Consider the following 13,732-nt stretch of genomic DNA (forward strand, 5'->3'; position numbering starts at 1 on the left):
ATCTCCTGCATCCCTCCCTCCCTCCATTTCCCACCATCTTCTGCATCCCTCCCTCCCTCCCTCCACTCCCCACCATCTCCTGCATCCTTCCCTCTTCTCACTCCCCACCATCTCCTGCATCCCTCCCTCCCTCCACTTCCCACCATCTTCTGCATCCCTCCCTTCCTCCCTCCACTCCCCACCATCTCCTGCATTCCTCCCTCCCTCCACTCCCCACCATCTCCTGCATCCCTCCCTCCCTCCCTCCCCACCATCTCCTGCATCCCTCCCTCCCACCCGCTTCTCCCCACCATCTCCTGCATCCCTCCCTCCACTCTCCACCATCTCCTGCATCCCCCCTCCCTCCACTCTCAACCATCTCCTGCATATCCCCACCATCTCCTGCATCCCTCCCTCCCTCCACTCTCCACCATCTCCTGCATACCCCCACCATCTCCTGCATCCCTCCCTCCCTCCACTCTCCACCCTCTCCTGCATATCCCCACCATCTCCTGCAACCCCCCCTCCCTCCACTCTCCACCATCTCCTGCATATCCCCACCATCTCCTGCATCCCTCCCTCCCTGCACTCTCCACCATCTCCTGCATACCCCCACCATCTTCTGCATCCCTCCCTCCCTCCACTCTCCACCATCTCTTGCATACCCCCACCATCTCTTGCATCCCTTTCTCCCTCCACTCTCCACCATCTCCTTCATTCCTCTCTCCCTCCACTCCCCACCATCTCCTGCATCCTTCCCTCCCTCCACTCCCCACCATTTCCTGCATCACCCCCCTCCCTCCACTCCCCACCATCTCCTGATTCGCCCCCCCTCCCTTCACTCCCCACCATATCCTGCATCCCTCCCTCCCTCCACTCCCCACCATATCCTGCATCCCTCCCTCCCTCCCTCCAATCTCCACCATCTCCTACATCCCCACCTCCCTCCACTCCCCCATCATATCCTGCATCCCTCCCTTCCTCCACTCCCCACTATCTCCTGCATCCCTCCCTCCACCATCTCCTGCATCCCTCCCTCCTTCCACTCCCCATTATCTCCTGCTTCCCTCTCTCCCTCCACTCCCCACTATCTCCTGCATCCACTACCCCACCACTCCCCTCCATCTCCTGCATTCATCCCTCCCTCCACTCCCCATTATATCCTGCTTCCCTCTCTCCCTCCACTCCCCACCATCTCCTGAATCGCCCCCCTCCCTCCACTCCCCACCATCTCCTGCATCTCTCCCTTCCTCCAGTCTCCACCATATCCTGCATCCCTCCCTCCCTCCACTTCCCACCTTCTCCTGCATCCCTCCCTCCCTTCACTCTCCACCATCTCATGCATCCCTCCCTCCCTCCCTCCACTCCCCACCATCTCCTGCATCCCTCTCTCCCTCCACTCCCCACCATCTCCTGCATGCCTTCACCCCTCCACTCCCCAACATCTCCTGCATCTCTCCCTCCCTCCAATCCCCACCATCTCATGCATTCCTCCTCCCTCAACATCCCACCATCTCCTGCACCGCCCTCCCTCGACTCCCCACCATATCCTGCATCCCTCCCTCCCTCCACTCCCCACTGTCTCCTGAATCACCCCCCTCCCTCCACTCCCCACTCTCTCCTGCATCCCTCCCTCCCTCCACTTCCCACTAACTCCTGCATCCCTCCCTCTAATCCCCACCATCTCCTGCATCCCTCCCTCTTTCCCTCCACTCTCCCACCATCTCCTGCATTCCTCCCTCCCTCCACTCCCCTCTATCTCCTGCATCCCTTTCTCCGTCAATCCATCCCCAACATTCCTCCCTCCCTTCACTCCCCACCATCTCTTGCATCCCCACCTCCCTCCACTCCCCCACCATCTCCTGCATCCCTCCCTCCACTCCCCACCATCTCCTGCATCCTCCCTCCCTCCACTCTCCACCGTCTCCTGAATCGCCCCCCTCCCTCCACTCACCACCATCTCCTGCATCCCACCCTCCCTCCACTCCCCACCATCTCCTGCATCCCTCACTCCCTCCACTCCCCACCATCTCCTGCATCCCTCCCTCCCTCCACTCCCCACCATCTCCTGCATCCCTCCCTCCCTCCACTCCCCACCATCTCCTGCATCCCTCACTCCCTCCACTCCCCACCATCTCCTGCATCCATCCATCCCTACACTCCCCTTTATCTCTTGCATCCCTCCCTCCCTCCCTCAATCCGTCCCCACCATCCCTCCGTCCCTCCACTCCCCAGCATCTCCGGCATCCCTCCCCCTCCCTTCACTCCCCACCATCTCTTTCATCCCCCCTCCCTCCTTCCCCACCATCTTCTGCATCCCTCCCTCTCTTCACTCCCCACTATCTCCTGCATCCCTTCCTCCCTTCACTCCCCACCATCTAAGACATCCCTCCCCCTCCCTTCACTCCCCACCATCTCTTTCATCCCCCCTCCCTCCTTCCCCACCATCTTCTGCATCCCTCCCTCTCTTCACTCCCCACTATCTCCTGCATCCCTCCCTCCCTTCACTCCCCACCATCTCCGATATCCCTCCCCCTCCCTTCACTCCCCACCATCTCTCTCATCCCCCCTCCCTCCTTCCCCACCATCTTCTGCATCCCTACCTCCCTTCACTCCCCACCATCTCCTGCATCCTTCCCTCCCTCCACTCCCCACCATTTCCTGCATCCCCACCTCCCTTCACTCCCCCACCATCTCCTGCATCTCTCCCTCCCTCCACTCCCCACTATCTCCTGCATCCCTCCCTCCCTCCACTCCCCACCATCGCCTGCATCCCTCCCTCCCTCCACTCCACATTTCCTCCTGCATCCCTCTCTCCCTCCACTCCCCACCATCTCCTGCATCCTCACCTCCCTCCACTCCCCCACCATCTCCTGCATCCCCCCACCCCTCCACTCCCCACCATCTCCTGCATCTCTCCCTTCCTCCAGTCCCAACCATATCCTGCATTCCTCCCTCCCTCCACTTCCCACGATCTCCTGCATCCCTCCCTCCCTTCACTCCCCACCATCTCCTGTATCCCTCCCTCCACTCCCCTCCATCTCCTGCATCCATCCCTCCCTCCCTCCCCACCATCTCCAGCATCCCTCCCTCCCTCCACTCCCCACAATCTCCTGCATCCCTCCCTCCTCCACTCACCACCACATCCTGCATCCCTCCCTCCACTCCAACCATCTCCTGCATCCTCCCCTCCCTCCACTCCCCACCATCTCCTGCATCCCTCCCTCCCTCCACTCCCCACCATCTCCTACATCCCTCCCTCCCTCCACTCCCCACCATATCGTGCATCCCACCCTCCCTCCACTCCTCACCATCTCCTACATCCCTTCCTTCCTCCACTCCCCCACCATCTCCTGCATCCCTCTCTCCCTCCACTCCCTACCATCTCCTGCATCCCTTCACCCCTCCACTCCCCAACATCTCCTGCATCTCTCCGTCCCTCGAATCCCCACCATCTCCTGCATTCCTCTTCCCTCCACATCCCACCATCTCCTGCACCGCCCTCCCTCCACTCCCCATTATCTCCTGCATCCCTCTCTCCCTCCACTCCCCACCATCTCCTGCATCCCTCCCTCCGTCCACTCCCCACCATCTTCTGCATCCCTCTCTCCCTCCACTCCCCACCATCTCCTGCATCCCTTCACCCCTCCACTCCCCAACATCTCCTGCATCTCTCCGTCCCTCGAATCCCCACCATCTCCTGCATTCCTCTTCCCTCCACATCCCACCATCTCCTGCACCGCCCTCCCTCCACTCCCCACCATATCCTGCATCCCTCCCTCCCTCCACTCCCCACTATCTCCTGCATCACCCCCTCCGTCCACTCCCCACCATCTACTGAATCGCCCCCCTCCCTCCACTCCCCACTATCTCCTGCATCCCTCCCTCTAATCCCCACCATCTCCTGCATCCCTCCCTCTTTCCCTCCACTCCCCCACCATCTCCTGCATTCCTCCCTCCCTCCACTCCCCTCTATCTCCTGCATCCCTTTCTCCGTCAATCCATCCCCAACATCCCTCCCTCCCTTTCCCACTCCCCACCATCTCTTGCATCCCGACCTCCCTCCACTCCCCCACCATCTCCTGCATCCCTCTGTCCCTCCACTCCCCACCATCTCCGGCATCCCTCCCGCTCCCTCCACACCCCACCATCTCCTTCATCCCCCCTCCCTCCTCCCCCACCGTCTCCTTCATCCCTCCCTCCCTTCACTCCCCACCATCTCCTGCATCTCTCCCTCCCTCCCTCCACTCCCCACTATCTCCTGCATCCCTCCCTCCCGTCACTCCTCACCATCTCCTGCATCCCTCTCTCCCTCCACTCCCCACCATCTCGTGCATCCCTCTCTCCCTCCACTCCCCACCATCTCCTGCATCCCTCCCTCCCTTCACTCCCCACCATCTCCTGCATCCCTCCCTCACTCCACTCCCTTTCATCTCCTGGATCCTTCCCTCCACTCCCCACCATCTCCTGCATCCCACCCTCCCTACACTCCCCTTTATCTCTTGCATCCCTCCCTCCCTCAATCCATCTCTCCCTCCCTTCACTTCCCACCATCTCCTGCATCTCTCCCTCCCTCCACTCCCCCCCATCTCTTGCATCCCCACCTCCCTCCACTCCCCCACCATCTCCTGCTTCCTTCCCTCCCTCCACTCCCCCACCATCCCCTGCATCCCTCCCTTCCTCCCTCCACTCCCCACCATCTCCTACATCCCCCCCTCCCTTCAGTCCCCACCATCTCCTGCATCCCTACCTCCCTTCTCTCCCCACCATCTCCTACATCCCTCCCTCCCTCCAGTCCCCACCATCTCCTGCATCCCTCCCTCCCTCCACTCCCCACCATCTCTTGCATATCCCCTCCCTCCACTCCCCACTATCTCCTGCATTCCTCCCTCCCTCCCTCCACTCCGCACAGTCTCCTGCATCCTTCTCTCCATCCACTCCCCACCATCTCCTGCATCCCCCCTCTTTCAACTACCTCCTCCATCTCCTGCATCCCTCCCTCCCTCCTTCCTCTCCCTACTATCTCCTGCATCCCCCCTCCCTGTATAATGTGTAATGTGTAATAGTCAACAAAATAAAATCCAGCCCATCAACCGTGAAGAGCTCAGTCCCCCAGGGTACTGTGCTTGCTCCAGTACTTTTTCTCATCCTCATATCGGACATAGACCAGAACACAACCTATAGGACTGTATCATCCTTTGCAGATGACACTAGGATTTTCATGAGAGTTGGCAACATAGAGGACACGGCAAACCTCCAATCAGATGTAGATCAGGTCTTTCTATGGGCTACAGAAAATAATATGGTGTTTAACGAGGATAAGTTCCAGCTCATGCGCTACGGAAAAATTTAAAATATAAAAACAGAAACCACGTACAAAACTCAGGCAAATCATAACATAGAACGAAAAGGCAATGTAAAGGATCTGGGTGTACTCATGTCGGAAGACCTTACCTTTAAAGAACACAATAAAGTAGCCGTCACAACTGCAAGAAAAATGACAGGTTGGATAACAAGAACTTTCCACACTAGAGATGCTATACAGATGATGATACTTTTCAAAACGCTTGTGCTCTCTAGAGTGGAGTACTGCTGCACAATGACAGCCGCCTTTCAAAGCCGGAGAAATTGCTGACCTTTGAGAGCGTGCAGAGATCCTTTACTGCTAGAATCCACTCAGTAAAACATCTAAATTACTGGAACCGACTATAGAGCCTAAATCTGTACTCCCTTGAGCGCAGGCGGGAGAGATACATAATAATTTACACGTGGAAAATAATTGAGGGGCTGGTCCCAAACCTGCACACAGAAATAACATCACATGAGACCAGGAGGCATGGCAGGATGTGCAGAATACCCCCGTTGAAAAGCAGAGGTGCCACAGGTAATCTGAGAGAGAACTCTATCAACATCAGAGGCCCAAGACTGTTCAATACGCTTCCACTACACATAAGGGACATACTGGCCGACCCCTCACAGTGTTCAAGAGAGAACTGGATAAGCACCTCTAAAGGATACCTGATCAACCAGGCTGTGACTCATACGTCAGGCTGCGAGCAGCCGCGTCTAACAGCCTGGTTGATCAGTCCAGCAACCAGGAGGCCAGGTCGACGACCGGGCCGCGGGGACACTAAGCCCCGGAAGCACCTCAAGGTAACCTCCCTCAACTTCCCCCTCCATCTCCTGCATCCCTCCCTCCCGCCACTCCCCTCCATCTCTTGCATCCCTCCATCTCTTGCATCCCTCCATCCCTTAACTCCCCACCATCTCCTGCATCCCACTCACCCTCCACTCCCCACCATCGTCTGCATCCCTCCCTCCCTCCACTCCCCACCATCTCCTGGCTCCCTCCCTCCCTCCCTCCACTCCTCACCATCTTCTGCATCCCTCCCTCCCTCCACTCCCCACCATATCCTGCAACCCACCCTCCCTCCACTCCCCACTTTCTCCTGCATCCCTCCCTCCCGCTACTCCCCACCATCTCCTGCATCCCTCCCTCCCTCTAATCCCCACCATCTCCTGCATCCCTCCCTCCCACCACTCCCCACCATTTCCTGCATACCCTCTCCCTCCACTCCTCACCATCTCCTTCATCAATCCCTCCCTCCCACTCCACTATCTCCTCCATCCCTCCCTCCCCTCCCCACCATCACCTGCATCACTCCCTCCCTCCACTCCCCACTATCTCCTGCATCCCTCCCTCCCTTCACTCCCCACCATATCCTGCATCCCTCCCTCCCTCCACTCCCCACCATCTCCTGCATCCCCACCTCCTTCCACTCCCCCACTATCTCCTGCATCCCTCCCTCCCTCTACTCCCCACCATCTCTTGCATCCCTCCCTCCCTCCACTCCCTACCATCCCCTGCATCCCTCCCTCCCTCCACTCCCCACCATCCCCTGCATCCCTCCCTCCCTCCACTCCCCACCATCTCCTGCATCCCTCCCTCCCTCCACTCCTCACCATCTTTTGCATCCCTCCCTCCCTCCACTCCCCACCATCTTCTGCATCCTTCCCTCCCTCCACTCCCCACCATCTCCTGCATCCCTCTCTCCCTCCACTCCCCAACATCTCCTGCATCCCTCCCTCCCTCCACTCCCCACTATCTCCTGCATCTCTCCCTCCCTCCAGTCCCCACCATCTCCTACATCCCTCCCTCCCTCCACTCCCCACCATCTTTTGCATCCCTCCCTCCCTCCACTCTCCACCATCTCTTGCATCCCTCCCTCCCTCCACTCCCTACCCTCCCCTGCATCCCTCCCTCCCTCCACTCCCCACCATCTCCTGCATCCCTCCCTCCCTCCACTCCTCACCATCTCCTGCAACCCTCCTTCCCTCCACTCCCCACCATCTCTTGCATCCCTCCCTCCCTCAACTCTCCACCATCTTCTGCATCCCTCCCTCCCTCCATTCCTCCACCATCTCCTGCATCCCTCCCTCCCTCAACTCTCCACCATCTTCTGCATCCCTCCCTCCCTCCATTCCTCCACCATCTCCTGCATCCCCCCTCCCTCCCTCCACTCCCAACCATCTCCTGCATCCCTCCCTCCTTCCCTCCCCACCATCTCCTGCATCCCTCCCTCCCTCCACTCCCCACCATCTCCTGCATCCCTCCCTCCCTCCACTCCCCACCATCTCCTGCATCCCTCCCTCCCTCCACTCCCCACCATCTCCTGCATCCCTCCCTCCCTCCACTCCCCACCTTCTCCTGCATCCCTCCCTCCCTCCACTCCCCACCATCTCCTGCATCCCTCCCTCCCTCCACTCCCCACCATCTCCTGCATCCCTCCCTCCCTCCACTCCCCACCATCTCCTGCATCCCTCCCTCCCTCCACTCCCCACCATCTCCTGCATCCCTCCCTCCCTCCACTCCCCACCATCTCCTGCATCCCTCCCTCCCTCCACTCCCCACCATCTCCTGCATCCCTCCCTCCTTCCCTCCCCACCATCTCCTGCATCCCTCCCTCCCTCCACTCCCCACCATCTCCTGCATCTCTCCCTCCCTCCACTCCCCACCATCTCCTGCATCTCTCCCTCCCTCCACTCCCCACCATCTCCTGCATCTCATCCCATAAGTTAATTAAACTTAATTTCTATATTCTCGGTTAACTCCCATTGTACCTTCTTGTATATAAATAAATAAATAAATAAATAAATATATAAAAATTATTAATTAATAAATAGATAGATAGATAGAGCAAGAAAAAGAGAGAGACAGAGACTCGGAAACAGAGAGACTGACAGACACAGCTGGAGACAGATAGACTGAGACAGAAATAGTTACAGAGAGACAGAAAGAAGGAGGTTACATAGATGGATAAATAGGAGAAAGGATAAATAGATAAGTTGATGGGTGGATATGTAGATGGATGCATAGGCGAAGACATATATGGATATATATATAGAAAAATATATATATAGGAAAGATATATATTGGAAAGGTAGTTGGGTAGATAGATGGATAGAAGGATGAGAAGGTACATGGATAGATAGATGAATAGAAGGATGAGTAGGTGCATGGATAGACAGAGGATAGTTGGCTAGTTGGATACTTATATTGAAAGCTAGATGAATTCACAGATGGATGGATAGCTGGATTCACAGATGGATTGATAGAAACATATGTGGATGGATAAGCGGACGGATAAATGGATAGATAGATGGGTAGATAGATGGATAGATAGATGAATATATCGATGGATATATGGATAGACAGACGGGTAGATGAATGTATGAATAAATTGATGGATAGTCTAATAGATAGGTGGATAAATAGATGGAAAGATAGTTGGATGAGTAGGAGCATGGAGAGATCGATATCTAGAAAGATAGATTGATAGATAAATAGAAAGCAAGATTGATAGATAAAGAGAAAACTAGATTGATAGATAAATAGAAAGCTATATGGATATATAGAATAATGGAAAGATGGCTGCCCAGATGGATGGATGTAAAGATAAATGGATGAATATTTATATGGATAAATGGACAGAAAGATGTACAGATGGATGGATAGACTGAAAGATAGATGGATAGGTAAGTCATTTAAACGTTATTAAATTATATCTAATATCCTCAACCAAGTGATCACTGACCTGAGCGGCTTGCTGAGCATTGTCCTGAGTGAGCAATGTGTCTCCCATGTAGTGGTAGTAGGCTCGACGAGCCAGGTACACTGGGGCCTCCTCCCACTCCTGAAATAACAGCGACACGGGACCCGCTAGGGTGAAGTTTTGGTTCAGATCCTCGACCATTTCCTTCTTGGCGAGGATTTCTGTTAATAATAATAATAATAATAATAATAATAATAATAATAATAATAATAATAATAATATTAATAATAATAATAATATTAATAATAATAATAATATTAATAATAATAATAATAATATTAATAATAATAATAATATTAATAATAATAATAATATTAATAATAATATAAATAATAATATTAATAATAATAATAATATTAATAATAATAATAATAATAATAATAATAATAATAATAATAATAATAATAATATTAATATTGTTGGGGTTTATCTCGGTGAGCAACCGTATCAGTACTTAATCCTGGCAAGGTCGCCAATGTTGGGGATTTCAACTCGGTGAGCAACCGTATCAGTACTTAATCCTGGCAAGGTCGCCAATGTTGGGGATGATCACTCGGGGGGGGGGGGGGGGTGTGAGCAACAGTTATTCTCAAGGTCACTCACCGTAGCCCTGCGGGTCTTCACTCTATCCTCGCGGCGCCACTGCGCCAGGAGAGTATCCCAGTCAATCCCAACCGGCCTCTGATTGAGAAGGAGTGGGAACACAACTCGTTCACTTAACTGTTATGTGCCCGCCCCAACAATAGGGCTCTACCATTAACCACAAGGTCGCCAACTGGTGTTTTCGGTGTCCAGTAACACATCAGTGGATTTGCTGAGTTGTGGTAACCGTGGCAAGGACACACAATAGATCAGGATATCAGGCAGGTATTTACTTCTATCACTCTCTGCTTTCAGGTATTATATAGCCACAAGATAAATGGAGGGGATGATATAAACACAAATGTATTTTGTATTTTACTTAAAACTCATTTGAAGACATCACAAGGTCATATCAATAAACAATCAGCTGATCCGGGCGGGAGTCGTTCGTTCCCACGTATAATATGCACTCACTAAGTCGGCAACACTCCCCCTCTCGTCAAAGTCATAATCAGCTGGGCGACTTCCCCCGCGCGAATGTTTATTGCTTGTTTCTCTGGCGTCACGCGCACTGTTTCTTTAAGTTCTCAAAGATCACTAGAAGTTCGAACACTCGATATTTGCGACAATAGCACGTATTACTTCGCTACACTGATCTCGGGCTCAAACAATCATTTCTACAATAAATGCGACAATAATTCACTGTCATGGTATTACACACTGCCCTTCATTTAATGATAACTTATGAAGTATTTAACACTGGAGTTCTCAGTATTTCCTTTCATGGGCGATAACACAATTAATCACTGCACACATGAATGATTATTCAATGCACGAACATAGACATATATAATATAGATAAATCAGACATCAATAAATGGTAATAACATAGTTACTGGGCACATAGCCTAACTCTCAACACTGGCATAATTATATATATTTTATCTCATTATATGATCACATTACAGTCTCATGAAAGACATTCTCAACACAGAAAATTCATCAATAACTCCGGGTGCCTGTACACACCAATAATAAACATAAATATCGTGAGTACTCTTGATAGTACTACTCTGCACACTGGTGCCTTACTGTGACATAGGTGAGCCTTGCTCACGACATACAAAATCCTCAGGCTAGATAATATAGCTGAATAATATAGCTGACTAAAGGGGAATTGGGAGGGAAACTAGAACCACCTACTTCCACCTATCCTCCGATGAGAGTTGAGTTGTAGCTCCTGGTCCTGGCTCCTGCCTCGTGTCGGGAACGCCCCCACACACACACTGTCGTGTCCTCCGGGAACTCAATCAATGTCCCACCGTAAGCGCGTCGTCTCCAGTCCCTTCTCCCAGCAGGTTCGTGCTCCTCCTCGACTCCTTGTGGGGTTGGAGTCGGTCTCCCGGCCGTCGACTTCTCCCAGCTACGGCTGCCCGCCTACGTCTCGGCTGCAGTCGTTCGGTTTCCTCAAATAGTTCTCTTCTTCCTCTGCTACCCAGTGGCTCTGTTCAGCCACTACGCCGTCACGAATGGGTGAACTGCCTCAGACGTCGCCTACGTCACTGCGCAGACTTCACTTCTTCTTGCACAGTACCTGTCCTGGAGCACTTGTTGCTCAATATCCGTCGATTCCCTCTCTGGTTCAACACATGAACGAAGGAAGACCTCACAGAGTACTGGCAGACTTCAGGTGACGCGTAAAATCCACGGGAGCGGGAAACAACTGTCAAACTGACAGGACCAATCTTCGCACGTCCAACCTCCTTGACGTGTTGTGTCTGACTGATGGCGCCAACGCGGCGCGCTGACCGGACCCCCTTTCCTTCGTGACGTCACATTCGCCACGGGAGGTTTTCATTGGCTCCCTGTGCCACATTGCTGTCGGTGACCAATCCGGTGTCACTGACGTCACACAGTTTTGGCGGGGAAACAGGAGAGCCAGCGCCATCTTGGCTTCCTAAAGGGCCTAAACCACAGGCCAAAATACTATTGTTTTATAAATTTCTCGGCACTCCGAGAACACTCCACTCTCCCACATATATCAAATTGATGCCTGCGACGTAGAGAACGCTTGGGTAAAGTGGACATGACTCTTACTGCAGGCGTGGGAGAAATATAAGGGGGGGAACACCGTCACATACCCCTCCCCTTAAAATAAGAGTCATGTCTGGTTAGTGTATACGGAACAGGGCATCTGCTACCACGTTGTCCTTCCCCTTGATGTGCTTGATGTCCAGCCGGTATTCTTGCAGTAACAACGCCCACCTCGTCAGGCGTTGGTTGGAGTTCTTCATTTTGTACAAAAAGGTGAGAGGGTTGTGATCTGTGAACACCAGAACAGGTCTCGCCCCTCCTCCCACGTACACATCGAAGTGCTTCAGGGCCATAACTAGCGCCAATGCCTCTTTCTCAACGGTACTATAGGCCCGCTGGTATTTTGCAAACTTCTTCGAGTAGAACGCTACTGGCCTATGTACCCCACTCCTCTCTTGAGCCAACATGGCCCCTATCCCAACGTCGCTGGCGTCTATGTACAGGATGAATCCGGCTGAGAAATCTGGGGATATTAATACCGGGGCCTCCGTCAACAATTTCTTGGTCTTCTCAAAAGACTCTTGGCAGGCCTCTCCCCATCTCCATCGTACATTCTTGGAGAGTAACTCGGTTAGGGGATGCGCTACCGTGGAGAAATTCCTGCAGAACCCACGATAGTACCCTATCATCCCTAGATACCTTAGCAACTCTTTACGCGTTCTGGGCACGGGGTATTCCTTAATGGCTGATACTTTGTGATCTTCAGGGGTGACTTCACCTTTGCCGATGACAAAACCAAGGTACTCTAAGTGAGCCTTCCCAAACTCGCTCTTGGCCAAATTTACAGTCAAGTTAGCCTCCTCTAGCCTTCTAAACAATTCCTTGAGTCTCTCCAGATGCGTCTTCCAATCGTCGGCGTACACGACGATGTCATCGATGTATACTGTGCAGCCTGCGGCACCCCTTAACAACTCATTCATCATGCGCTGGAAACAGCTACCGCTGTTTTTCATTCCAAAGGGCAACACCTTGTATTGGTACAGCCCGTCAGGAGTTGCGAAAGCTGAGATCTTCCTGGCCTCAGGAGTCAAAGACATCTGGTAGTACCCCTTGAGCAGATCGACCTTGGATACGTACCTTGCACTGCCCACCTGGTCAATGCAATCGCTCACTCTTGGCATGGGGTGAGAGTCTGCCACTGTGATGGAGTTCACCCTCCTGTAATCTGTACAAAAGCGGAAGGTACCGTCGCTTTTCCTCACCAACAAGCATGGGCACTCCACTCACTTTTACTGGGCTCTGCAAGGTCGTTCTCAAGGAGATACTCCACCTCCTTTCTCATCAGCTCTCACGCTTCTCCGGGCTCACCCTATACGCGCTCTGCTTGACGGGCCTGGCGTCCCTCACCTCTACCTCGTGCGTTACACTCTTGTGTCGTCGGGGCACGTCGGCAAAGAGGGAGGCATTCTCCCTCAATAGGTTCGTCAGGTCCGCGCTCTGTTGCCCTTCCAGATGTAGTAGCTTGTCCTCGATCTTCGCCAGACTCTCAGTGTTGGTGAGACGGGTGCCATCCGCCCTGGACCACTTTCCTTCCTCCTCCGGAAGTTCCTGGTCCACCTGCACGCACAGAACCGTCTTCTGCTGGGGTTCTCGGGTCACCGTCCCGTCCTGCACGGCGGCTCCTCCTTCCACAGGGAAGAAAGGCTTCAGGCGGTCTACATGACACACCTGTTTCTTGCGGGGTCTATCCGGCTTCCCAATTTCATATGATACAGGACCCAACCGCCGCAGCACCTGGTATGGTCCCTCGAACCGCGACTCGGTCACCCTACCTTTACCCGGCAGCAAAACCATCACCTGGGACCCGACCTGGAACTCCCTCTGTGTAGCTCTCTTGTCGTACCACTCCGACATCTTACGCTGCGCCTCCTTCAGATGTTTCCCAGCTAGTTCCTTTGCTAGAGTGAGACGCTCTTTGAACTTTTGGACATATTCATTCACCGTTCCCACGGTCACTCCCAGGG

General features: G+C 53.5%; 1 protein-coding gene across 1 annotated transcript in view; it reads right to left on the reverse strand.

Moving 5' to 3' along the window:
• Positions 1-13,732, reverse strand: part of LOC123750444 (carboxylic ester hydrolase-like) — a 252,174-nt gene that overhangs the window by 48,838 nt on the left and 189,604 nt on the right. Inside the window, exon 9 of the mRNA XM_069339084.1 lies at positions 9,075-9,253. Within this exon, the coding sequence (XP_069195185.1) occupies positions 9,075-9,253 (179 nt within the window). The remainder of the gene's footprint in view (positions 1-9,074; positions 9,254-13,732) is intronic.

The sequence above is a fragment of the Procambarus clarkii genome, chromosome 41, assembly GCF_040958095.1.
Source record: "Procambarus clarkii isolate CNS0578487 chromosome 41, FALCON_Pclarkii_2.0, whole genome shotgun sequence".
NCBI classification, from domain to species: domain Eukaryota; kingdom Metazoa; phylum Arthropoda; class Malacostraca; order Decapoda; family Cambaridae; genus Procambarus; species Procambarus clarkii.